At 36.0% G+C, this 27,860-nt stretch overlaps 1 protein-coding gene across 1 annotated transcript in view; it reads left to right on the top strand.

Moving 5' to 3' along the window:
• The window catches only part of NSF (N-ethylmaleimide sensitive factor, vesicle fusing ATPase), a 205,881-nt gene that overhangs the window by 76,933 nt on the left and 101,088 nt on the right, over positions 1-27,860 (top strand). Inside the window, exons 9-12 of the mRNA XM_074224391.1 lie at positions 20,033-20,232; positions 25,534-25,699; positions 26,443-26,517; positions 26,931-27,118. Of these exons, the coding sequence (XP_074080492.1) occupies positions 20,033-20,232; positions 25,534-25,699; positions 26,443-26,517; positions 26,931-27,118 (629 nt within the window). The remainder of the gene's footprint in view (positions 1-20,032; positions 20,233-25,533; positions 25,700-26,442; positions 26,518-26,930; positions 27,119-27,860) is intronic.

Below are 27,860 nucleotides of genomic sequence, written 5' to 3'. Positions count from 1 at the left end.
GTTTTTTCATTCATCCAATTAGTCAGTCTTCTAGGATGGTAAAGAAATAAGCCCATCACATATTTGAAATAGTTTTCCTTTGAAGACAGCAATTTTTTTCTTTCCTTTTTTTAGGTTTTTTTTTTTTTTGCAAGGCAATGGGGTTAAGTGGCTTGCTCAAGGCCACACAGCTAGGTAATTATTAAGTGTCTGAGGCTGGATTTGAACTCAGGTACTCCTGACTCCAGGGCTGGTGCTCTTCACTGTGCCACCTAGCCACCCCTCTTTCCTTTTAATCACAATTTTTTCTAGATTAAATGTCCTCAGTACTTTTCAGTTTCTTTTATGAAATCCTTTACTTTTTCATCCTGTTCTAGATGTGTTCTTGAATCCAGAAAGGCACTGAGAAATTAAATTACTCCCTAAGAGTCTTGGTCAGAATCAAGTAAGATAGAGGATCTTTTTGGACAGATTTGTTCTGAGCTGATTTAGCACAAAAAGTTTAGTAATTTCTCAAGTATTTGACTCTGGCTTTGATAGGTGACCTTTTTACTTCATATTGTCAGGACCCAGGTCAACATATAATATCCTAGCAAGATCCTCATGCTTCTATGTACCCTGTTCCCTGCCTTCCCAGCACCCTTATGTGTTGTCTTCCCTCATTGGAGAACAGACTCTATCTTGCTTATTGGTATTTGTAGCTATCTTCTGTCTGTCTATCTCCAATCCCTCTACCTAGAAGACCTTTGCCCTATTTGTTCTTGTATTACTTTACACTGTCAATTCTTAGTCTTGGGTCATACCTCACCTCATCATTTCTACTCTTTAACTGCTAAACTTTAGTGGAGTAAGTCACAAAATTATGCTGATTGGGTCCAATACAAATTGTTATCTAACCTCAATTGGGCCCTCACTACTGCACAATGATTCTCTTATTTATCTCTGATTGACTATCACTTTCCACTTTTCTCCATCTCTCAGCACATGGCCTGCTTTGAGAAGATGTAGTCCATTTATCATAAACTTCTATTTATAGTGGGTTAATTTTTCTCTTTGCATTCTTTTTCCAGCTGATTATTTTTACTTTTAAAGGGGTTGATTTCTATCATCAGTTTTTCATAATTTTCCTACATGACTCATTTCTTTTTTCCATTTTTTCTTCCTCTCTTCTTTGATTTTTATAATCTTTTTTAAGCTCTTCATGAGCTCTTGGATTTGAGTCCAGTTAATAGACTCTTTTGAGACTGACTTCTCCTATAGGTAATTTTTCACTGCTTTCTTCTGAGGTGGCATTGTTATCATCTTTATCTGCATAGTAGCTTTATATAGTGAACACTCTTAGCTTTTTTGCTTGTCTTTAATGTTTGAGTTCTTCTCCTGGGGTATAGGGAGCATAGTTCCAAGCTTTTTATGCTGGGGTTGGGGTCTGATCCCTGGCTTATCGCTGGCCAAGATGTTGCCCATGCAGTCCAGGTCTTGCCTTTGCAGAGGTTTGTTTCCCCTTTTATGTCCAGGTTCTGCCTATGCAGTGGTTTGTTCCTAACCCAGTCCTCTCTTTTGTCCCAGTGTTCCCAGTTCAGACTTTGTTTGGGGTTGGAACCCTCCCTGCTGACTTGCTATCTATCTGCCAGGATCTGTGCTGTTGTCAAGCTGTTGGGACTTGGACCTGTACTGCATTGGGGCTAAAAGTCTCCTGCTGGCTTTCCCACTCTCCTGCTTCCTGAGCTTACTTCCCTCCCCCCCCCCCCTTCACTGAAGATCCTCTACAATGTCTACTCTTGAAAACTTCTTTTTTTTATTAAAGATATTATTTGAGTTTTACAATCCCCCCCATCTTATTTCCCTTCCCCCACCCCCCTCACGGAAAGCAATGTCAGTCTTTACTTTGTTTACATGTTGTACATTGATACAAACTGGGTGTGATGAGAAAGCAATCATATCCTTAATGAAAAGACAAAAAGTCTAAGACATAACAAGATCAGACAATAAGATATCTGGTTTTTTCCCTAAATTAAAGGGAATAGTCCTTGAACTTTGTTCAAACTCCACAGCTCTTTATCTGGATACAGATGGCACTCTCCTTTGCAGACAGCCCAAAATTGTTCCTGGTTGTTGCACTGATGGAATGAGCAAGTCCTTCAAGGTTGATCATCACTCCCATGCTGCTGTTAGGGCGTACGGTGTTTGTCTGGTTCTGCTCATCTCACTCAGCATCCCTGCAAATCCCTCCATGCTTCCCTGAATTCCCTTCCCTCCTGGTTTCTAATAGAACAATAGTGTTCCGTGACATACATATACCACAGTTTGCTAAGCAATTCCCCAATTGAAGGACATTTACATGATTTCCAATTCTTTGCCACCACAAACAGGGCTGCTATAAATACTTTTGTACAAGTGATGTTTTTAACCTTTTTCATAATCTCTTCAGGGTATAGACCTAGTAGTGGTATTGCTAGGTCAAAAGGTATGCACACTTTTGTTGCCCTTTGGGTGTAATTCCAGATTTCTCTCCAGAAAGGTTGGATGAGTGCACAACTCCACCAACAGTGTAATAGTGTCCCAGATTTCCCACAATCCTTCCAGCAATGATCATTATCCTTTCTGGTCACATTGGCCAGTCTGAGAGGTGTGAGGTAGTACCTCAGAGAAGCTTTTATTTGCATTTCTCTAATAAGTAATGATTTAGAGCAATTTTTCATGTGGCTATGGATTGCTTTGATCTCCTCATCTGTAAATTACCTTTGCATATCCTTTGACCATTTGTCAATTGGGGAATGGCTTTTTGTTTTAAAAATATGGCTCAGTTCTCTGTATATTTTTAGAAACGAGTCCTTTGTCAGAAGCATTAGTTGTAAAGATTGTTTCCCAATTTACTACATTTCTTTTGGTCTTGGTTACAGTGGTTTTATCTGTGCAAAAGCTTTTTAATTTAATGTAATCGAAATCATCTAGTTGGTTTTTGGTGATGTTCTCCAACTCTTCCTTAGTCATAAACTGCTCCCCTTTCCATAGATCTGACAGGTAAACTAGTCCTTGATCTTCTAATTTCCTTATAGTATTGTTTTTTTATGGCTAAATCCTGTAACCATTTGAATCTTATCTTGGTAAAGGGTGTTAGGTGTTGGTCTAATCCAAGTTTCTTCCATACTCACTTCCAATTTTCCCTGCAGTTTTTATCAAAGAGTGTTTTTATCTGAATAGCTGGAGTCTTTGGGTTTATCAAACAGCAGATTACTATAATCGTCTCCTGCTTTTGCACCTAGTCTATTCCACTGGTCCACCACTCTGTTTTGATGACTGATGCTTTATAATATAATTTTATTTTTTTTTTATTTTTATTTTTTTTTAGGTTTTTGCAAGGCAATGGGGTTAAGTGGCTTGCCCCAAGGCCACACAGCTAGGTAATTATTAAGTGTCTGAGACCGGATTTGAACTCAGGTACTCCTGACTCCAGGGCCGGTGCTCTATCCACTGCGCCACCTAGCCGCCCCACTATAATATAATTTTAGATCAGGTAGGGCTAAACCCCCTTCTTTTGCACTTTTTTTCATTAAGTTCCTGGAAATTCTTGACTTTTTATTTCTCCATATGAATTTACTTACAATTTTTTTTAGCTCATTAAAGTAATTTTTTGGAATTTTGATTGGTAGTACTCTTGAAAACTTATTTGGATCTTGTCTTTTTTTTTTTTTGGTAGAATCTGCAACTTGGATGTCTGTGTGGTGGCTTCATTTAGGGAAAGGCTCCAGAGCATGCCAGTTTGAAGCTGCCCTCTTGGCTCTGCCCCAGTAGTCAATCCTAACCAACTCTTAATTTCTGGAGCACTTTCTTGGATCAAGCAATGCAGGTCTCCCTTATCTCTCTTGATCCATACCTCAGATCCTTTCTTTAGCTATCCCCTTTTCCAGTGTTCTAGACTCAGAAGACAAAGTAAACTTTCTGCTTTCCAGTGCCAGCCTTTCTATTTGTGCTTTTGAGTCTATCTGGGTTCACTCCTCTCATTTTCTGTATGTTCCTTTCTATTGACTCCTCCCATTGCTGCTATTCAGTTAGTTAACAAATATATTTTAAGTGCTTATTATGTGCTAAGCCTTGGGGATAAAAGAAAGTGGGGGAAAAAAGCCAATAGTCCCTTCCCTCTACTTAAAATGCTTTCACTTAAGTATCCTGGGAGGGTTGCCCTGCTTTTCTCTGCTTAACTCTTGGGTAGAGTTGTCTACAACCCTTTGTAATCTGATTGCTGACCCTATAACTCTACTGTAATTGTTTTCTCCTAAGGTTGCTAATGTTGTCTTGACTGTTAAATTCAATTCCCTTTTCTTAGTCCTTAATTCCTTTTAACATTTCTGTCACTTTTTCTGACACCTTTGATCTGTCCCTTCTAATAACTCTTCTCCCTTGTTTTCAGGGACTTTATCTCTTCTGCTTTTTCTTTTACCTCTTTAGCCCTTTTCAGTCTCATTTGCTGGTTTATCATCTACTTTGTCTTCCCCTAGGTGGAGATTTTCCCCAGGCTCAGTCTTTCCTTTTTATACTTTCTCCTTCGTGATCCTGTCTGGACTTAGTGGCAAAATTGAACTCAGAAGCAAGTAGATCTGATTTTGAAGCCCAGCTCAGACATTTACTAACCCAGTGACTTTGGACAGGCTCTCAGTTTCTTCATCTGTAAATTGGATAGTAGTAATGATTAACTTTACAGGATTGTTGTAGAGATTAAGTGAGAAAAAGAATATAAAATAGTTTTCAAACTTTAAAATATTCTAGAAATGTGAGTTGTTTTCTATTCCCATGAGTTCATTTTGTGAAGCAGCTTGTCTGTGACCTATTTTATGACCCATTAGATACCTTCCTGACATAATTCTATCTCCTAATCTTCTTCAGGCCTGCTCTCTGCTATGTTCCCTACTACATTCTTTGAGTCTTCCATTTGAAGCTGAATCCTGGTTGGTATGCTTTATCTCTGTGCTGGCTCATTTGTTTCCCCCTCTTTTCCCCTTTCACCCCACCCCATCCTTTCTCAAATCACAACTTAACATTTCATTTCATCTTACTGTCCTGAGACCTCATTTCATTATCAGTGAAAATCCTTTTCTCCACTTCCGTTAATCCCATCAGTGCTTTTTTTATTTGCCATAGCCCTGATGAAGCCCATCAAGTCAAAGAAGAAAGAAATATATTACCTGTGTGCTCAAGTTAATCAATTTTCTATCAAAAATGTCAAAACCTCTGGAGATGCTTTCCAGATTTCTTTTAAGTATATAATTTGTTGACATGTTATTCTGCAGAAATAGTAGCAGTTGGATTGCTGAATTTCAGCAGGCATTGTGTCATACCATGTTAGGAAGACCATGCTTCTGTTTTGTTTTTTCATGTTAAGTCTACACACATCCTCATCATGCACCATAATGTTCCCTTTCTTCTGGAACATAACAGTATTTCTTCTATTTGTGGAACCTATATTATGATGGGGCTTGGCGCTTAGGTTATAGTGATTCATCCTCCATTTTAAGAGACTCATCTCTGTAAATTTAGCAGTCCAGAATTCTTTTTTCCTTTTCCTCTGTTGTTATAGTCTTCTATTTACCCATTTCTTGGCAATGATTTTTTTTTAAACATTTCTCAGTGTATTTTGACTTTCTGGTTTCATTTCTTATCTTCCAGTTTATGTAAGAATCTTTTATTAGGTTAGATGATCTTTAAGATTCCCCTCTTCTCTAAAGACCTATGACATTTTCAAATAAGCCAGAGTGTGATATGGTAGCCAGCCAAACATCTAAGTATTAACTTGTTAAAGAATGAATATGATATTGTCAGTTTTGAAATAACCCAAAGCATATAAAAATTAAATGACTTGCCCACAGTTACAAAGATGATGTCAGAATTGAGATTTAAATTCAGTTCTTCCTGATTCCAAACCTATAACTATTCCCATAATACCATGTTGCCTCTACTGTCTTTAACATCTTCTTTATAAAATATGAGAAGTTATATATCTTTGGGGTTGAGGTACTTCCTTAGCAAGTAGGAGCAAAACCTTGATCCTCTGCATGTTATTGGTTGCATACTTTTATACCTTTTCATTTTTATTTTTTTAGGTTTTTTGCAAGGCAATGGGGATAAGTGACTTGCCCAAGGCCACACAGCTAGGTAATTATTATTAAGTGTCTGAGGCTGGATTTGAACTCAGGTACTCCTGAGTCCAGGGCCGGTGCTCTATTCACTGTGCCACCTAGCTGCCCCTATACCTTTTTCTCCTAAGGGGGAACAGAGATATTGTTGATATCTTCCCTTGTATTCAAACCTTTCTCTCCCCACCCCAATTCCCAATAGGGTACATTTTTGAAAATTCTCTTCTAGTAAGGATTATTACTTTTTAAAACCCTTCAAAGAGAAAAAAGAATAGAGAAGATCATATCGAAAAAAATTCTGCAAAAACCCTCACTTGAACTTTTTATCCCCACTATTGTCCTATATCTATTCTGCCCTTTGTAACCAAACTCAAAAAATTTTCTAAATAGATGCCTCCACTTTCTCTCTTCCCACTGTCTTCTTAACCTTTAAAATTCTAGCTCACAATCTTATTTTATTAAAACTGCTCTTTCCAAAGTCACCAGTGATCTCTTAGATGCCAAATGCAGTGGCCTTTTCTCAGTCCTCATTCCCAAACCTTTCTGCAGTCTTTGACACAGCCTGTCTTTCCTTCTACTTGATATTTTTTCTCTTTAGATTTCTGGAGTACCAATCTCTGCTGATTCTTCTTCTACCTTATCACTCCTTCTCTATGTCCTTTGTTGGATCTAGATCATGCCCTCCAACCAGAAGTGACTCCCAGGGATGTCCTGGATACTCTTGTCTTCTCCCTCCATACTACTTCAGTGATCTCATCAGCTCCCATCAATTTTATTATTTTCTCTATGCTGATTTTTTTCTCAGATTTCCTATCATGCCCCAGTCTTTCTGCTGACAATCTTACATCTCCACTTGGCTTTCAGACTTCTTAAATTGGATATCCAGGAGCCATTTTATACTCAGTATGTCTAAAAAAGAATTCATTAATTTTCTCACTAAACCCTCACTCCCATCACTAATAGCATCCTATCTGTTTTTCAGGTTCAGAAACTAGAAGTTAACCTGGATTTCTCACTGTTTCTCACTCTCTCTCACTCCTCATATCCAATCTGCAATCTGCTGCAAGGCCCATTGATTTCACCTTTGCAGCAGCTCTCTAATTAATACTCCCCCTTCTCTCCTCTGTTGCTGTCACCACTCTGGGGCAGGCTGTCTCGTGCCTGGACTAATGCCTCTGTCAGCCTCAGGTCTCTCAAGACTCCAATGCATCCTTCATATAGCCACCAGGATCCAATTTTTCTAGTCTTCTTATGCCTTACATGGATTCTTCAGTCCTATGACATTGGCTTTCTGGACTCTTTGGACATATTCCCTGGCTCTCCTCCATGCCTGGAATGTTCTTCCTCTTCTGTCTACTGACCCTTCTGCTTCTTTTAACGCCTACCTAAAATCCTCCATTTTAACTGTTTCCAGCTGTTCTTGATTTTCGTGCCTTCCCTTTGTTATTTCTCTCCTATTTTTTCCTTTATATAGTTTACTTTGTATACATTTACCTGTTGTCTCCTCAAGTTGATCATGAGTTCCTTGAAGGCCTCTTTTTGTATCCCCCACTCTCGGCAAGCTGCCTGACCCATAATGGTGCACAGTGATGTTTGTTGAATGATGTTTTCCAGAAGGAGAAGATATGGTGGCTAATACAGTAGATTTTATAGACTTTGTACTAACTCGTTGAACTTTTGATCCCATATTTTTCTGTCTTCTACTTCTCAGAATTTTTAAGTCTTTCTCTCCTAATTGCTTCCTTTTCTTTTGACTAAATAGAATTAGACTTTCCATGTAGTGAGCTCAGCTAACATTTATTAAATACCTACTATGGGCAAGGCACTGTGCTTGGTGCTGAGGCTATAAAGATCAAAGCCAAGTCTACTACCCTTCAACAGAACAATCCTCCCCTATTTTGTTAAACTTTTTAATTATAAATATTCCTATTACTCTCCATTCTCTACACTTTCTCCTTAAACACATTAGAGTTTGCTGTAGATCTTTCAATAGTGAACTCCTTTTAAAGAAACCTCTTGTTTCTTATCCTTTTTAATTTCCCAGCTCTAATTGATACTCTTTACTATCCCTTTCATTTGAAACTCTTCATTCTTGATATGTTTCACTCTTCTAATTGATTGATTGATTGGAAACCTGGATAGCAGAGGGATAAATACCTCTCAGAGTTTTTTCCCTTAGGGGCAGCTAGGTAGTGCAGTGGACAGAGCACCAGCCCTGGAGTCAGGAGGACCTGAGGTCTAATCCAGCCTCAGACACTTAATAATTACCTATGTGTGACCTTGGGCAAGTCACTTAACCCCATTGCCTTATTAAAAAAAAACCCAAAATGGCAAAGTTTTCTCTTAAAAGGATTCAGAACGTTCCAGATAACTTTTTCATCAATGCTAAGCTTGGTTTCAATTCCCCAAATATCATGCTCCCATGCCTACCCCTTAAGCCTCTCCCTTTCAGTTTTCTTTTCTATATTATTTTCCCTCACTAGATTATAATCCCTTTTAAGGTAGTAGGAACTAGCTTTTTCTTATATGTATCCCTAGCACTAAGCAGTGTCTGGCGTATAGTATATGCTTAATAAATGCATATTTACTATTTATTGTCTTCTATGTTTTTTTCCTCACTTCACATTCCTGACTACTTCTTTGCTGCTAGGTCTCCTCTTTGTTCTTAACACTATCACTGAACATTTTACCTTTTAAAATAGTTTCGACTGCCCTCAATAAATAGATAATTACTGAAATCTACATCTTCACTTCTCACCCTCTCATTAAATATTTGACATTCATTCAACTTAAAATTATTGTTGATCTCCTTAATATAAATTTCAAATTATGTTATCATTTATCAGGTTGTATCTCTAGATTTCTCCATTATCTTTAATTAGATATTCTGCTATGTATAAAACAATTTGTCCTAAATTTATATCATTCATTTGAATGAGTATTTATTAAACTTACCATCTCCTATCAAAAGCAGAAATCCCTTTCCAGTTACCCTCAGCAGTTCATCCCTAAAATTAAAGTTGATTGTGTTGATTTTTACTTCTTGTTTCTCTGGTTTTCCTTCCCTAGTCCCAATTCCCTGCCAATTCTTTTTATTTGAATTTTTTTTTATTCGTTTTTCCAACTACATGCAATGGTAGTTTTTAACCAACCTTTTTTTTTAAGCAGGGTTTTGAGTTTTGCAGTTTTTCTCCCTCCCTTTCCTCTTCCCTCTCCCCAACAGAAAGCAATCTGATATAAACTCTATATTTATAATAATACTAAACATAGATCAATATAGACATGTTGTGGGAGAACAGAAGAAAGAGAGAGATAGAGAGAAAAAATGACAATGCAGAAGTCAAGTTTTAAAGATTGAAGATAATAAACTTTGGTCTTCATCCAAATTCCATAGTTTCTTCTCTGAATATGGATGGTATCACAAGTCTATTAAAATTATCTTTGATTATTGTATCACTGAAAGAAGTCCATCCAAGGTTGATTATCACCTCATGTTGTTGTTAAAGTGTCTAATCTTCTGGTTCTACTCATTTCACTCACCATCAATTCATGCAAGCCTTTCCACACTTTTCTGAAATCCCATCCCTCATAATTTCTTATAAAACAATAGTGTTCCATCACATACATATACTGCAATTTCTTTAACCATTTCACAGTTGATAGTTATCCCCTTGTTTTCCAATTCTTTGCCACTACAAAAAGAGCTTCTATGTCCATGTGGGATTTTTGCCCTTTTCATGATCTCTTCAGGATAATAGACCAAGTAGTGGTAGTTCTGGATCAGAGGGTCTGCACATTTTTATTGCCCTTTAGGCATAATTCCAGATTGCTCTCCAGAAAGATTTGGATTTGTTCACAACTCCACCAACAATTCATTAGTGTCCTAGTTTTCCTCCAACATTGATCATTTTCCTTTCTAGTCATATTGACCAATCTGAGAGGTGCGAGGAGGTAGCTAAGAGATGTTTTAATTTCCTGCCAATTTTTTTTACACCATGCCTTGATTTCTATATATTTTATTGTGCTTATAGATTATGCCTAGAGTGTTACAACAACCTTCTTTGCTATATTCCCACTTAGTTCACCAAGCCATGGTTATTGAGTAACTGCCCTGAACATAAAATTAATTAGTTCTTCATTATTATGAGCAATAATTAAAGAAATAGAAAGGCATGCAGTACTTGTCCTCAAGCAAGTTACCATTTATATTGGTAAAATCCATCTATCTATCTATCTATCTATCTATATATGTATATATATATATATATATATATATATATATATATGAATCTTTAGGAATACTTAACTATATAGGGTACAAATTACTGGTACTGTTTCTTTTAGAAGGTTTTTGTAGAGAAAGTCCTTTATAAACTATAAAGTGACATAGAAATGAATGTTATGAAAATGCTAAGTTGCGACTAAAATCTTAGTCTACATTTTAGGAAGTTTTCTTGGATGAGTTTTGAGGAGGAGAAATAAATATGATTTGGCAAAAAAAAGATGGAATGGACTTTCTAGGTAGGAAAAAGAAATTAGTAAATTATATAACAGGCAAACCAGATTTGTTTTGGGGAATAAACAAAATTGTGGGAAGAAAGCAAAAAAGAATGAGAAAACTTCAGACTTTTAAAGGTCTTAAATTTAAAAAGGTACATGTTGCCAGGTGGCAGCAAGGCAGGACCTGCTATAGTAGATGCGTGATGTTTGTCATCAAGAATTTCTGACATACCAGGCAACACCCTACAAGGGAGTGTAAAGGGTGGGAGTGTCAGCAAAGATTAGTTTGGAGAGTTGGTACACATACCCCATCTTTAGTTCTAGACTATCTAATGAAATGATCTATATTAAATCTCAACAGTATTACTTGGATATAGACCAGTCAGGTGACAGATGCCCTTATACAGCTGTTTGGCCAGGTGGGAATTTATAAGAAAATCCTGGGTGTTCAAGGTATCAGGAACTTTTTCATTATCTTACTTCAACATAAAATGCTCCTGGCATTTTAGAGTTGGAGTTCCTGCAAGTCCCTACTAGACAAAATGATGCCTAGAGGCTGGTGATAAAAGACCTGTCTGCTCAAGAGTGGTAGAGTTGTGATCTTGGTCTTTCATATTTCCTTTCTTGTAGATTGATCATGAAGGAGAATAATACTTATACTCGGCAAAAGCTCAGATGGCTAACAGTTTTTATGTCAGCATTTCAAAGCAGAGAAGAAACTACCTAATTTGTGAGATGATAGAAATCATCCTCCAGAACAAGGATAAAAAACCTAAAACCTGAGGGCCGAATTCAGTCCATCCCCCCCATTTTTGTTCAGCTGGGAGTTAAGAATGAAACCATTTGCATTTACATTGTATTTTAAAGTACAATAAAACTTTGTTTAAAAACATAAAAACTATTTTTAGCTTGTGAGGCTATATAAAAACATGTGGACATAATCCACTGACTCTCTAGACCCTGAGTTCTCAGGTAGAGTAGAAGAGATTTATAAAGACACCTTAATACATATAAAACATGATCATTTCATAAAGGATACAAAAATGTGAGAGGGGATTGGCTTCATAAAGACAATAGTCAGACATTTTATTAAGAATAAAATTAAGAGTAATCTAGAGCAGTTGGAATCAGTCATCCTCTCAAGAAGGGAATTGGCATTGGAAAGACTACCCTGTGTTATGATTGCACTTTGTGCAGGTGCATGCATTACATAAAACTCAGTATTCAAATCCATTTTTTGCATATCTGTAGGGGAAAACTATAAACCTGTTTTGTTTGAATATGTCTTGACTTGTCAGTAGCTTTTGGATAGGCTGTCTCATCTGTGAACATGGTGGATCTGTCTGCATTTCATCTGGTAGCTGTGCTTGGGATTCCCCTTTAAGCATCAGTCATCATTCAAATTCCACTTCACACTTATCCTACCTAGCTCATGTTGCCCACAAAATGAATTTAGCGCTCCTTATTCTGACACTAATTTGACAGAGATCACTTCTAATTTATTATCATCCTGTTCATTCTTACATGAAATTAATGTTTGCCCCAATTTTTTCCCTTTTGGATGCCTGAAAATTGACTGACAAATTTTCAAATTTTTAATTCCCCCAGATAACATCTCTTATGAAAACAGAACAGATTTAATGTTTTTCCTCCCAAGAAGAGCTTAACAAATGCAAGCTTGTTGTTTTTTAAAATGTTTCTTTGAAAGATTGCAAATAAGAAGCATTATGCTTTTTATTATAGAAGTGAAGCAATGTTATCTATGAAATAGTAAAAGGACAAGATCACACTTAACTGAAGTACTGGAATGTAGTAAATGTTAAATAGGTCCACTTTCTCCAGAGGTGATGAGCTAAGTCACATCATTATATATAGAGGATTAGACCCTCATAATTGTAAGGTGCATATAGGTATATTAATTAAAGCTTTTCATAATTCTTTCTAGAGATTGTATTCCCTAGGTGTCTAAATGGTTATATAGTTAGTTCTGTTTTAACTCGATTTGTAGATTCCCAAACAGCATTGCACTATGCAAAATCACATAATAATAACTTGTGTCTATAAAAACTTCATCTGTAAGTGATTTATTTAACAAGGGTTTAAAATTAGACAAAGCCATTATGCTTTGTCTTTCTACTTAAATAGAAAATGATAGCACAGTTTTATATATGCTAAATGATTAAGAAATATAAAAAATGTTGCAGTAAATAGTGTCAGATTCCATGACCACCAGCCCTATGCAGCCTCTGGCAGCTGCTTGTCCTGCATCCTGAGTCCCTCAGACTGTCTGACTATGTCTTAGACAAGTTGGGCAGGTCCAAAACTCCAGTTTGAAGAGCTTAATCTGTGGAGAAAAGTGGAAAGTGAGTCAGCCCTCCAAAAAAGGAGCATCTCCTTCTGCACTAGAAGCCATACAATAAATATGCTTCTTTCCCTTAACAAAGACCCAGAATTTGCTTGTAGAAATGGTGGTTGAAAAGGTTGCAGCTTTAGTGTTATTATGAAGTGGTGCACTTTTCTGCATTGTCACTCTTTCTCACATAAGAAATTGTGCATAGGCCAACTCAGAACTGGCCTTTTGCTAAAGATGTTATCTAATATATCAATTTTGTTGCAATGAATTTCTATTCTCAAAAAAGGCATTATGGTAGAACTGACTTAATTTTTTTTTAGACTGGAGAAGATTTGTATGACACTTCTGAGAGAGGAAGATAGAAGAAAGGAAAAATAGCATACAATGCCTATTTTTCTTATGCTTAGGGAGGCAGAGGATTGTCTATGGTGATGTAGGTATAATAGAATACTTTTAGAGAATAAAACTGCACAAGTGAATAACTCCTTTAAAAAAGAAACAGAGGGCAGCTAGGTGGTGCAGTAGGGTGGCTAGGTGGTGCAGTAGATAGAGCACCAGCCCTGGAGTCAGGAGTACTTGAGTTCAAATCCGGCCTCAGTCACTTAATAATTACCTAGCTGTGTGGCCTTGGGCAAGCCACTTAACCCCATTGCCTTGCAAAAAAAACCAAACCCTATAAAAAAAAGAAACAGACAGTCTATATCACAAATGAACGCCATTAAAGTAGGATACATCCTCTCTGAAAATACTTTCTGGTTTTTTTGTTGTTGTTCATAGTATATGGTATAATATTTCCCAACTTACCTGGGAGGAGCATGGCAAGATATGAAAATCTGAGGGAGAAATCCATCAATAATATTAATCTGGGAATCAAAAAACCTGCAAAGTGTCCACTATTAGAATGAACCCTTAAATGAAAGCTCCTGTAGGGTAGAGATTGTTCTGTTTTTGTTGTATTTCCAGCAGCCAGAGCAGGGCTTCACTGTATAGGGAAAATGTTGAAGGATGTGGATTGATTTGGGAAAGGCATGTAGCTTAATAAATTTATCTTAAAAGGGGTATTTTTTATTCTTTTGAGATTTCATATGAAATTGAGACAAGATAGTCATCACCAAGAATTTGAAGGGATGTCCTGGGGAAAAAAGAGTTCAATTCATTCTTTCTGGCCCCAGAGGACAGAGCTAGGAACAATGTAGTTGAAGAGACAATTTAGGTTATCTAGTAGGGAACACTTCTTTACCCCAAAGCTGATCAACAGCAGTTCAAACCCACTGCCTGGGTTTGTTATTTCTGGAAATTCTCTTTAGGTATTAGTTGGAGTAGGTGATCAGTGGGGTAGGTAGGTGATCACTAATTCTGAGATTCTGTGATATTAACATGATTTCCCTGAATTTTTTTTCCTATTGCAGTATTAATTAGCATTCGGCTATCTGGTATCTGCTCACAAATATTGTTTTTCAGTTCTGTTGAATTTCATACAGTATAGCTTTAGAAGTTAAAAGCCTCATTATAATCAGATGTTGTGAGTATTCTACTTTTTGGGAGAAATCAGCATTATAATAAATTGTTTTGTTGAGTATTGCTCACTTAAGTTTTTAGTTGATATCACCATGGTTTTATTACATTGTTTAGTCAGTCAGTTAAAAAGGCATTTATTAAAGGCCTGCTACATCACAAGCATTATGCTAAGTGTTATGGACATAAAACCAAAAATGTATAACCTCTCCTTTTGAGGGACTTAAATTATATTGCAGAAAAACATTCTTGGGTGTGAAGGGATTGTGGCACTAATAATTGGAGTCATCAAGAAAGGTCTATTGAAGGAAAAGGAGGTGACACTAGATCTGAGCCTTAGGGATTTCATAAAGGAAAAAAAGTTGAGGAAGGAGGACATTCAGGCATGAGCCTTAGGGATTTCATAAAGGAAAAAATGTTGAGGAAGGAGGACATTCAGGCATGGAAGAAAATCATGTCTCATGTTTGGGGAATAGCAAGGAGGACACTTTGACTAGAATGCTGTTTATCTTTCTTTCTCCAAGAGGACCATGACATCAGGAAGGTGATGTCAGGAGTTGCAAGTGAATTGTATTGAAGGGAGGGAAGGCTGTGCAAAGTCATCAACCTTACTCTTCCCTTCAGAGCTGGCTGGGTCCATTAGAAAGATATAAATCGGTATGACTAGAAATGGCCCTGGATGAAATGGGAGTCATTGACCTTTTAAAGCTAAGATTGTCTGAAGCAATGTCCATTCAGTAATTGAGGCTACATATAAATAAGCCTAAGAATGGTCTAGTCAATTTAACCTAATAAAAAACAAAAAACAAAACCCTCCAAAACAAGTTGGTAATGGGGAAAATGAAGATGCTCAGGGTTTCTGACCATAACAGAAATATTTGTCGTTTACACTAACTGTTAGCCATAAGAACCCAAACAATGACCAAATTAGACTTGGACTGGGACCTATTGTTGGCCAGTCAAAAAGAGCTAGAGTGATTTCAGTTTAATACATGATCCTTTAAAAAGAAATCAAACCCATAAACTCCCAAGATATCTTGACAGGTATCTATGATTAAAATTCATATTCTTTTGTGCATAGTACCTGCAGGTAAAGATAAGTTTCCCTTTGTGGACAGAGGGAGAGTAGGGAGGGAGAGAAGAAGGAAGGAAAGATTGGATGGATCTACTGACCATTGCCCAAATGGAACTGGAGAATTTCAGGAGGGCAACTACTACTTAGGAGTTATCTTTTGTCCTACCTTCTCAAAGAAGACCATAATTAACATCAGGAAGATGATGTGGTGATTTGTAAGTGAAAATAGATTTAACTGAGGCAGGTCTGTGCACAATCACCAGCCTCACTCTTCCCTCCAGAGCCATCTGGGACTAGTGGCAAGATATAGATCCAGATGACTGGAGATGACGCAGTGACTGGAATGTAGAGTTTGTAAGAGAGTTATATGTAATTTAGTCATTGTGGAAAGAAAGCCTGGAGCCAGATTGTGAAGAACTTCAGATGCTAAACAGAAGAGTTTGGGGTTTTTCCTGGATGCAGTGGGGAACCACTGAAATTTCTTGAGCAAGGGAACGTAAAGGGAAATTTGTGCTTTTTGGAATACCATTTTGCCATGAGTTGAGTTCAGGGAGGCCAATTAGAAAGCTATTGTGGCCTAGGTGAACAGTGTTGAGGGCCTATACAAAGTTCTGGACCTCTCGAGATGTGAGAACTTTTGACTCCTAAATGGGTTTGTTTGTGTGTGTGTGTGTCTGTGTCTGTGTCTATGGTGTATGTGTCTATGTCTGTGTCTGTGTGTGTATACACACTCTTTATTAAACCAGGATATAACCTATAACTCAAAAAAAGCTTGACTGAGCTACACAGGCTTACCTATCAGGTCACAAGATAGCTTTATAGCTTCTCCTAAGTAGGAGCTTCAGAATATGGATTATCTTGTAAGAAATGTGAATTCCTAGATCATTTAATCATCTCAATATTCAAATGTAAGTAGAAGTTTAAATTCCAAAATTATTATTTTATTAGCTACCATTTTGAATTCCCTATTTCATGGCAAACTTGATTAGTGTAGCTAATCAGAATGTACTATTCTTCTGTCTATAGCCATTACTAACAAAAGCAAATTAGATAAGAAAACTAACCAACTGAAAACCATTTGGGTTTTTTTTTGTGGGGGAGGGAGTTGAGGAAATAAATGTTCTGGTAGTGTATTTGATTATACCACAAACCCACTATATTTCTTAATTATATAGGTTAGAAAGGCAGGAGAAGAGATGGGAAGGGCTTGAAAATGAAGATGAAAAACACTCAAAACTTTTTGTGGAAGAAACAGGAGAAACAAGTTGAGAACAAGTGGAGAGGAATTATTTTCACTACAGCAATATGAATGGGGAGAGGAGGTTTGTACAATCCTTAGTATGACTCAGGAATGTCCAAGACCTGAGAGAGGATAATTGGGGCATGGATCTCTTACAAATCATTGGGAAAAAATCTAATCCTAGTCTTTAATTCACCTGCTTGGATATCAAGATCCTGTTAAAAGATTAAGTAAATCAACATTTGTACATTGCTTATTTTTCCTAAAATTTAAATGTGAATGGTGGCATAAGAATCCATTTGTTAAGTAACATTCCTTACTAAAATTAAAAAAGACATCAAATAAATGATATCAATTAATAGCTTTTGTGCCTTGAAAACATTAACTGCACCCCTTATAACTTGTGGACATCTTTGGTAGTGACTTAAATGTAAAGATAGTCTTCCTTCTTTAACAGATCAGCTCCTTAAAAATAATTTTTAAAAAGTCCTAGTTTAAGTATTCTTTATTAATAAGGTGAATACTATTATAGAGATAAACATGAAGAATCTTCATATATGCTTGTTCTAATAGATAGATAGATAGATAGATAGATAGATAGATAGATAGATAGATATCACTTCATTTTTACATAGAGAACAATTTGTTTTTTGCTTGCTAAATGTAGAAAGAAGAAGAGTCAGAAATCCAGAGTTTTCTCTCTCTGATGTGCCATTAACTTACTGTGAACATCTTGGGCAGTGTATTCAACTCTTCAGGCTTCCTCATATAAGTTGAAGTTGAATTTGATGATTTCTAAGATATTATGTGCCTGTGTTGTTATATGTCAGTACTAAAAAGAGTATAACTTTTTGACAGTCCAATCCAGCACTGGTACAGAATGCTGATTTTTTTTAACTTAATTGTATTTTTAAAAAAAAACATTGTATACATATGTAAATTAATTTGTCTATAGATGTAATAAGTACTTTACATCTTGTGGCATGTATGCTTGTATGTGTGTATGTTTAGGTGGTATTTGCAGATATTTCTTAATTATTTTTAAAAGGGAGTTCATTGCATTCTCTCTGCTTTGTGTTAGAGGGAATTAGAAAAATGTGGCATAAATATGAAATTATTTCAGCATCTTGGTAACAGAACTTTATAAATATAATCCAAGAGCATCCTATGCCAAATTTGCCAACAATAAAATTCCAATGTATTTAGAAGGCTAAATTTTCATTATGTCTTAGGGGAAAAAGTTTAGGACTCAAAACTTAAAAACCAATTAAAAATGAAAGTATAAGGAAATTAATTTAAATACCTGCTGTATACAAAGCATTATCCTGGGTGCTAGGGGATTTACAAGGATAAATAAAATCCATTCTTCCTGCATGGAGCCTAGAGTCTCTAGCAAGAGAAGTAAGACATTCATAGAAAAACAATGCAAAATGCTAGAGATACAAAGAATATTTTATAAGAACTCCAAGAATAGAGCTGAAAGATCAGGAAAAGTTTCAAAGGTTACCTGTGTGAGTTATTTTAATTATTTCTTGTGAAAAAGTTAAACAGGCAGAGATTTGTTGGAGAAGTTAGAGAACATTCTGGTTATAGAATATGGTATTATCATACATAATTGATAAAATGCTATTTTCATCAGATCATAAGATTTAAAGCTAGAAAGAGATCTTAGGAATACCCTATTCTAAACTTCTTGCATTTTGAAGATGAAGAGAATGAAACTTAAAGAAGATAAAGTTTGTCTAGGGTCACAAGGTAAAAAGTAGCACAAATAGAAGTAGAGCCCTGATTCCCTGACTCCAAACCTAGCACTCTTTCTTCTACACCATCCTACTGCTCAAATCATAAAGTATATGAAGGGGAGAAATAGGAAGTAAAGAAAAAAAATACTTTGGAGCCAGATTGTTAGTATGTGATTAATTGTGAAATGAGTAGTAAAAACTAAGGAATGTGAATTCACTTGAGTTGACTCTTTCAGAACATGGAAAAGGAGGAATAATGGGGCTCCAGGTTGAGGATAGTGATCTTGAGCCTTGAGAAACAATTGAGATTTGGAAAAGGAGTCTTAAATGAGACTACCAAGAACTGTGCAAAATCTCCAAGGCTAAGGAAAGAAAAGAGGACAAGTGTGATATAGGGTGCCAAATGTTGAGGAGAAATTTGGATGGATAAATACTGGCTATAAGTGCTGTGACTAAAATGGCTATGGTAGTTTTCTTGAAAAGTGGATCTGACCATGAGTAAAAGGACCTCATAGAATTCGGTTGGTCACTCCAGATCCTATGGTGTAAATCTGTTAGGAACTGTGCTGTATGGCTCATCAAATAATAGTGGTGACACTGTGACTTTTCAGGTGTTTATTGGAACTTGCCCACAAATAACCAAATTTTACTGGAGTGGAATTTTGACTTCTGTTTGTTACTGTAGTGAAGTCAGTTGTCTGAGAGATGGTGCACCACTCACTCATTGAACATTGAACACTAGCTTAGAAAATTTGGGAAACTACAAAGTAATTTGTCCAGTTTTTTCCCACAGGGCATTATGGGGGTAATGGAAAGGGGATTGAAACTCAGGAGGTCTGGATTTTGAGTCCTTATTTTACTAAGCTGAGTGAAGTTGGGCAAAACTCTTTATTTTTATGACCCCTAGTTTGCTCATCTATAGAATGAAGAAGTTAGATTAGAGGACTTTTGAATTTCCTTCTGATTCTCATATTCCATAGTTGTATATGAATGAATCTTTCTTATGGAATGCCTTCCAACCATCCACTTAGGTATATTCTATTTTCAAATAAATGAGTGACTGAACAAGCTGTTCCTTCCATATCTAGTCTATATGTCTTAATTAAATTGCCTAAAACATAATTATCTTCCTCCTACATTGAAGAATAGTGAAAATAGTTAATGATATTCTCTTCATAGACATTTAAACCATGTAGGCATTCTCATGGATAGAACTGTGTTCTGAAGATGCTAATTGAGTAAATTGTTTTATATATAGTTTCATTCCATTGGCATGAGAATTTTGTAGGATTAACTTATGAATTCTTTCTACAATAAGTATTTGTATTAAATTTTTTTCTCTGCCACACTTGTTTTTTTGTGCTGAACATGTTAAATAATATTGCCTAACCTGAAATGAGCTTGAAGGGTGAAGAAAAATGTTTCACTATCTGAATGCTCAATATAGATTCCTTTTGAATTTTAATCCATTTATCTGAGACTTTACTGCTTCTTCTTTAGGTTGCAAACATGTGAAAGGTATTCTGTTATATGGGCCCCCGGGCTGTGGTAAGACCCTTTTGGCTCGACAGATTGGCAAGATGCTGAATGCGAGAGAACCCAAGGTCGTCAATGGGCCAGAAATTCTTAACAAATATGTTGGGGAATCAGAGGCAAATATTCGTAAACTCTTTGCTGATGCTGAAGAAGAGCAGAGGAGGGTAATGTAAACATTAAATAATAAAAGTTAATAAAAAGTCTGCTTGTAATTTAAATTGTAAAGGAAAATTAAGATGTATGATAGGGAAAATTGTTATTTTATAATCTTTATATTTTAGTATAACATGCAAATAAGATTTATTTAATCCATAATTTACAGATAGTTTTATCATTTAGAAATTAAGGGTATTTACATTATATGAACAGATATGTACATGCCTTTGGCCACTGAGCAATCAGAATCCAAAAACAGATGAGTAAAAGTGTCTTAGGGACTTTTAGGTGTCTACATTGTAGTTTGATACCCTATTCCCAAAGTCCTAAATATATATATTTATATATATATATACACATATATATCTTTTTTTTGCTACTGTTGTTTTTGTCAAGACAGTGGGGATTAAGTGACTTGCCCAAGGTCACAGAGCTAGGTAATTAAGTGTCTGAGACCAAATTTGAATTCAGATCTTCCCAATTCCAGGGCTGGTGCTCTATTCCCTATGCCACCTAGCTGCTCTATGTATTCTTTAAAATACAGAAAAACCTAGCTTGTGAGAATCTGTACACACACACACACACATATTTATAAATGTATGCATTAAGGTTCATAGGTAGAAATTTGATAACATGAAAGTGAACTGGGTCATCAAGTATCTGACAAGTATTTGGACTAAGTTCAAAAACAACTTAATTTAGAACTTAAAAATGAAATCTATTTAAACAACATCATCCACTGAATTGTATTAATATCATTTACTATTCTTGTTCCTCCTTTCAATAAAAAATAGATAACTTCAATAAGATTAAGATAACTAAGAATAAAATAACTTGTTATTGTTCCCCTCGTAATGCTTCAAATATTTGAAGACCACTATGAAAAGTTTCTAGGCAGTCTATCTTATTTTTTCATTTTTCATTTTCACATTCTAGTTTATACATGATGACTATTAGAGATTTCTTCCCCTTTGGAAAGGGGTTTTGTTCTTCTATGCCTCAAGGTGAGGCCACTCCTAGAGTTATGAGTCCAAACAAGCATCAGCATTGGGGGACTGTGATATAGGTTTTTACCAGTGAAGGTTAAATCCTTAATTCCAGGGTTTAGTTAACTTAAATTCCCAGGAAATCCCACAACCAATAGATTTGTATTATTTTTAAAAAAATTTTTAAGCATCTCAAGTGCTACTTTACTTTGAATGAAACCTCATGACCATGAGGTTTCATTTTTTTTAAGGATTGGGAAAATAACTCAAAAACGAAGCATTTTATCAAATCTAAATTGTGAATGTTTCCATTTGGCTGTATAGATCACTTTCTTGTTCTGTGTCTAAATTCACATGCAGTTAAAACTGAGTTGGCCAATTATTTTTAAAAATTTTCATAAACTTTACAAAGAAGCACTTTGTATATTGTACAAAGCACACTTTATTTTGACTTTCCACTACTTGTAGCTTGTTTTTTAAAAAGTATATTTCATACTGAACATGGAAGTTCCAACACTACTCTACTTGTCTGTGTCCTCCTCACCTGAACTTCCTTTTGCTCTCTACTTCGTATTTTTAAATAAATTATTCATCCTCCATTACTTCTTTTTTAGTATCACTTATTAGTTCTCACTGTTTCCTTTTATACTGCCCTCAGATATCTCCTTCACCAAAAAGCAATCCTCTCTTGTAACAAATAAATGCAGTCATTCAAATCAAACACACATTGACCATATCTCAGCATGCAGTTTATAGTCTTTTACCTCTCTTCCTGGAGAGCTTCTAAAGCAATCATTGATCATTACATTGATCAGAATTCTTAATTTTTCTACAGTTGTTTCCCTTTACTGAGTTATAGTCAATTTATATAAATTATCCTCTTGATTCAACACATTTTACTCCACATCAATTAGAGCAGACCTGATCCCGTTTTTCTGAATTTTCATCAAAAATGATGAAAATGCAATAATATTCCTTTATATTTATATATCATCATTTGTAAATCTATTCTCTTTTTTTCAAGGCAGTGGAGTTAAGTGACTTCCCCAAGGTCATACAGCTAATTATTAAGTGTCTGAAGCCAGATTTGAACTCAGGTCCTCCTGACTCCAGGGCCGATGCTCTATCCACTGTGCCACCTAGCTGCCGCTATAAATCTGTTCTACAACTGATGGTTATCTTCTTTCTTTGCAGTTCTTTGTTACAATAAAAATTTGCTGGTATATATATTTTGTACATATGGGTCCTGGTAAAGGAATTTTAGATAAAAATTGATCATAACCATTCTTTTCAGATATAATTTCTCTCTTCCTATACATTCAGAAATGGCTCAACACACTCAGCTAATGACTCCATGCAGTAGGTTGGGGGCAGGGCAGTGAATAAAGAAAAGCATCACCTCTGTGATTCTTGACAGTCTAGGCTGAAGGAGATGAAGAATAGCAAATAGGTCAAACTAGCTAAATATAGAACAGTCTCTTCAGAAGGCTGTTGCCAAGGGCTCAGTAGCATCAGATTTGTTTCTATGGGGAAAGATTTTTTCAGATGACAAGAAGAGAGCTAGAAGCCAGTGGATTGAACAGGATAGTCTTAGAAGGATTTAAACACTTAAGGAATGACTTTATTGCTAATTCAACTGTATTAATCTATGAACATTAATTTTGACATCTCCTTAATCTAGTTCCTAATGTTTTGCAATAAGTACTATTTCTGTGAACTTGCCTTCCTTTGACGTAACACACCTGTAAAAATAGAAGTTACACTGACTTTTGGAAGAAACATTCTGATGACAAGTCATGAGATTAGCAGGGAGCTGAAAAGGTCAGAGTTGTAATGAATTATATTCACAGCAGATTGCCAGGGTGATAGTTTATTTGAACATAGTATTCTCATTGTCTTTGTTTTCATGGTGTACCCAGATAAGTTTTGAGGTTGGATTGAGAAGGAAGCCATAGTGGTAACATAAGACACAATGAAAAGAAAAAATTAGACATAACTCCTTTTTGGTGTTGTGCAAAATATATGGTATTGATGAAAGATGTTTGATGATATTTTTCACTGCTTTTATATGTATTTAATTTATGCAAAATTTAAAGATTACTTAAAATAAGCCTTACTGTACAGAAATACCTTGACAGAACTGAGATTAAAGCTTCACGTTCTTCTTTCCAATCTTTTTGCACAATTGACAAAATCTTTCTATTTAGTCTTGGAAGTTGAAAAATGAGTATAATTTTTCCAAGTGTAAATAGGTTTGCAAATCATTTACAAATATAATTGTGAAAAGAACAGCTTTGGAGAAAATAGTTTTATTTATAAAATTTCAAACTACCTCAGTAGTAAAGCTTTAGAGTCAGCATTATGTGCAGCACATTAGAATAGAATATAGAAAGTCAAAGTTGAAAATCTGGAATTCAGACCTTGATCCCTTCTACTTAACTGCTTGGCAACCCTAGACAGGTCATTTAATCTCCTCATATCCTTAGCTTCTTCATCTATAAAATCAGAAGATTGGCCTAACTATCTCTAAGGTCTTTTCCAGCTCTAAATCCTGTAAATACCAAAAAGATCTTAGAATCAACACTGAGAGGGGTGGCTAGGTGGGGGGGGGGGGGTGGCGCAGTGGATAAAGCACCAGCCTTGGAGTCAGGAGTACCTGGGTTAAAATCTGGTCTCAGACACTTAATAATTACCTAGCTGTGTGGCCTTAGGCAAGCCACTTAACCCCGTTTGCCTTGCAAAAACCAAAAAAAAAAAAAAAAAAAAAAGAAGCAACACTGAGGACTACTGACCTAAAGAAGAACGACAGTACAACAACTGTGGATTGTATGATCCATTTTTACATAAAATTAATTGTCTAGAGTCTGGTTCCTTTTAGGGATCAGAATAGTGTCTTTCAAGTCATAAAGTTCTGGACTGGAACTACTTCTACTTACATGGTAGCTTCATCACTATCATTTTTTTTAGATCTTCTTTTCTGTGCTTCCTCACTAGATCCACAACAAGTTCTGTCTCAGAATCTTCCTCATTTTATTCCTGTGACTCAACAGAGCAGACATTCTCATAATCTCATTCTTCCTTTTTGTCTAGCATTTTATTTCTTGACCTCTAGAGGACTTTTCCAATCAGTTGTTCACCTGAAATTTCAGATTGAACATAGCAAGATCAAACTTCATCATTTTCCTTAAGCCTTTTAAGTAAAATCAAACCTGCTCTGGAATGGGCCTGCTGTTTAACTTGCTAACCAAACTGTTTGACCTTGCCATTAGCCTACCTTGCCTATCTTGGTTACCTTCCTTTGCCCCATCCTGATGCTTTTTAGCTCCCTTTGATGTTTCATCTTCCCCATTTGGAACTCCCTGAAAGTAGGAATGATCTTATATTTTCTCTTTTTTTTATTGCCAGCATTTAATACCTTGTTTATTTCATAGTAAGCACTTAACAAATGTTCTTTTTATCTATGGAGATGCAACACTGTTCCTTTTCAATCATCACCACTTTAAGAAATGTTATTCAGGTGTAATTTAGTATCACATTTAACACAGTCACCTTTGTCTCACTAACTGGAACCTCTCTCCCTGCTGATTTTGCTTGTGTATTATTAAAAATCATCTTCTATATATGCATTAGAAGTTTTGATCAACCCTCTATTCCAAATCTTTCATCAGTTTCCTCTGTAACAAATAAAAATTCTTGTCTTTACCAACTAGATCTACCCTGACATTATTCTAATTTATACACCAAACTGGTTAGTAAAATCTATAAGTCCTTTATGGATCCCAGTTGTCTCCAAAGCTTCATTCAAGTGCTTCTATATATCTTTTTCTATTAAATTAAATCTCTTCCATCCATTTAGTTTCAACTTCCTAATTTATTCCTAATAACCTAACACAGCCCTGAATCCTATCACATCTATCAAATCTCTATAGTTCCATCATTTAATTTTTTAAGTGTTTTTTTTAAGGTTTTTGCAAGGCAAACGGGGTTAAGTGGCTTGCCCAAGGCCACACAGCTAGGTAATTATTAAGTGTCTGAGGCCGGATTTGAACTCAGGTACTTTTGACTCCAGGGTTGGTGGGTGCTCTATCCACTGCGCCACCTAGCAGCCCCAAATTTTTTTAAGTGTTTTAAGAAAACATTTATGTTGATTAAAACATCCATGTTTCCTGTCTTGTCCTTCAGACTATTAGCTACCTAAGGGCAGGAACCATGTGTACACATTAGAATTGCTTCCCACATTTTTGTAAGCAGACAAGAGAATACAGATAGACTGGTTGTTTTGTAATATATAGCAATAACTTGATTCTTTTCCCACTCTAATAGCTTGGCACTAACAGTGGTTTGCACATCATCATCTTTGATGAAATTGATGCCATATGTAAGCAGAGAGGGAGCATGGCTGGAAGCACAGGAGTTCATGACACTGTTGTCAACCAGCTATTGTCTAAAATTGATGGCGTGGAGCAACTAAACAACATCTTAGTCATTGGTATGTTCAAATAAATCCTAAAAAAACACATGCATCAGGTTTTATGTGTGTGTGTGTGTGTGTGTGTGTGTGTGTGTGTGTATACATGTTAATAGAAAAATCTTAATTTGTTTATCAAAGTTGAAAATTTGATGATAGTGTTCATGTCTAATCTCAATGGTAATATAAGGAATGGAAATTGAGTTTGGGTTGAGTTGTGTGTTTAAGCAAGTTGCCACCCAGTAAGGAATGGTTTATATAATTTTGAGGGAAGTTATAGGAAAAAACTACTCTGTAAACACTTGAAGTGTTTAAAAAGTTTTAAGTGAAAAACAGAAAATTAAAATAATAATAATAAATAATAATAATGGTTCATTGCCTTCTGTAATAGATAGTAAAGAGAAAAGCAAAGTGTCCAAACATGCTGAAATTGAGAAAAGGCCCTAGAATTCTAGAACAGTTTGGGAATTGCTTTATTGAGTTACTTGTAATTATTTGCGGGGTGTAGAATTGGTTATAAACATCTCTAGGTTCTTGCTGTATTGTCTTATTGGTGGGGAAGAGGGGGAGTGAATTACTACTTAATCTGTAGTCACTTGAGAAAGTGCTTGACTTACAAGTTTTGCTTTTTAGTTGACACTTATAAAATGTACATTTCACTTTTCAGGAGAATAAAGTTCTTAAGGCATCAGTAAAAGAATTTGTTTATTAATTACATATCTCTGATAACTTGTCATTGTATTTATTTTAACTTATGTGCCCAGGAATGACCAACAGACCTGATCTGATAGATGAGGCTCTTCTTCGACCTGGTAGACTGGAGGTTAAAATGGAAATAGGTAAGTAGACCTATCCCTTATCTTTAGTTTCTAGATAATTAGTTGTAGCAGTGTAGGATTCTCTAATACTTAATATGATAGTAGGAGCCGCATCTTATGAGAAGCATGTGCTTATATGCTTTTAGTACTCAAAAGAAAAGATGTGTATTAGGATTACTTCATTGATAGTGAGCTAGAGATCCCTTCCCTTTGTGTCTGATTTATTTGTGTTGAATTTATGATTTTGTTGCTCTAGGGAATTACTGATGAGGAAATGCAAATCATCTCAGTTGCCTGGAGCACTTAAGGTTAAGTGACTTTTCCCAGGTCTTAGAGCTTGTGTGGATCAGACCTGGGACTTACTAAGTCTTTCTAGCTTTTCGGTTTGGTTTCCTATCCACAGTGTCTCTCACTTGGTCATTTTCAATTTTCAGGTTTACCAGATGAAAAAGGTCGACTGCAGATTCTTCACATCCACACAGCAAGAATGAGAGGGCATCAGCTATTAGCTGCAGATGTAGATATTAAGGAACTGGCTGTGGAGACCAAGAACTTCAGTGGTGCTGAATTAGAGGGTCTTGTTCGAGCTGCACAATCTACTGCAATGAATAGACATATTAAGGTCAGTAACTCTAACTGCATACAGCAGGGGATGGCAGCATTATGAAAGTGGTATGTCTTGGTCTTCCAGGAAGTGGAATGATACTGATTGCATTTTGACCCCAAATGGATCGTCCCCACCAATATTTGTCTTGACAAATATGGTGACCGCATTTGATAGGGAATCAAGTTTTTATTCTGGAGAAGGAGTTTGAGAAATGGCTGTTAATAGCAGAAGAATAAATTATCCATTTCTGACCCAAGGAAATAGTGATGAAAAATAACAATATAGGACTCTTTTGAGACCCTTTATTGGAATGAGTATACTTTAACAAGGATTCATTGGAGGTGCCCATAGTCAACTCCAACAATTCCAACTCCAGTAGAGTATATTAAAGTTGCTGCAGTTAAAAAGCTTGTTGTTAGATCTTGGGATCATGGTTCATTGCAAGATGAGCTACTACCTCTCCCAGCCCCCTTCTTCTCTGTGCCCCCTTGATGATCTTAGTTGAGTGTTCTGAGGGGTCTAAAGTATTTACTTTGAAAAAACTGGTGTTCAAAGCAAGCCCAATTTGCCTGAATGTCCCAGCTAAGAATCATGAATAGGACCCTGGTTCTCTTTAGTTGATTTTTGGAAATGGGACCTTGATTCAGAGGGCAGTAGGGGCATTCATATTGTGCTACCAGAGATGAAATTTTTGAATTGACTCAAGATAGACCAGAGCAAAAGTATAATTTCCAAGAGTATTTTCATTAACCAAAAA

This window comes from Macrotis lagotis, chromosome 2 (genome assembly GCF_037893015.1).
Source record: "Macrotis lagotis isolate mMagLag1 chromosome 2, bilby.v1.9.chrom.fasta, whole genome shotgun sequence".
NCBI classification, from domain to species: Eukaryota; Metazoa; Chordata; class Mammalia; order Peramelemorphia; family Peramelidae; genus Macrotis; species Macrotis lagotis.
Note: the sequence above shows the minus strand (reverse complement) of the source record. Positions and strands in the feature narration are given on the sequence as shown.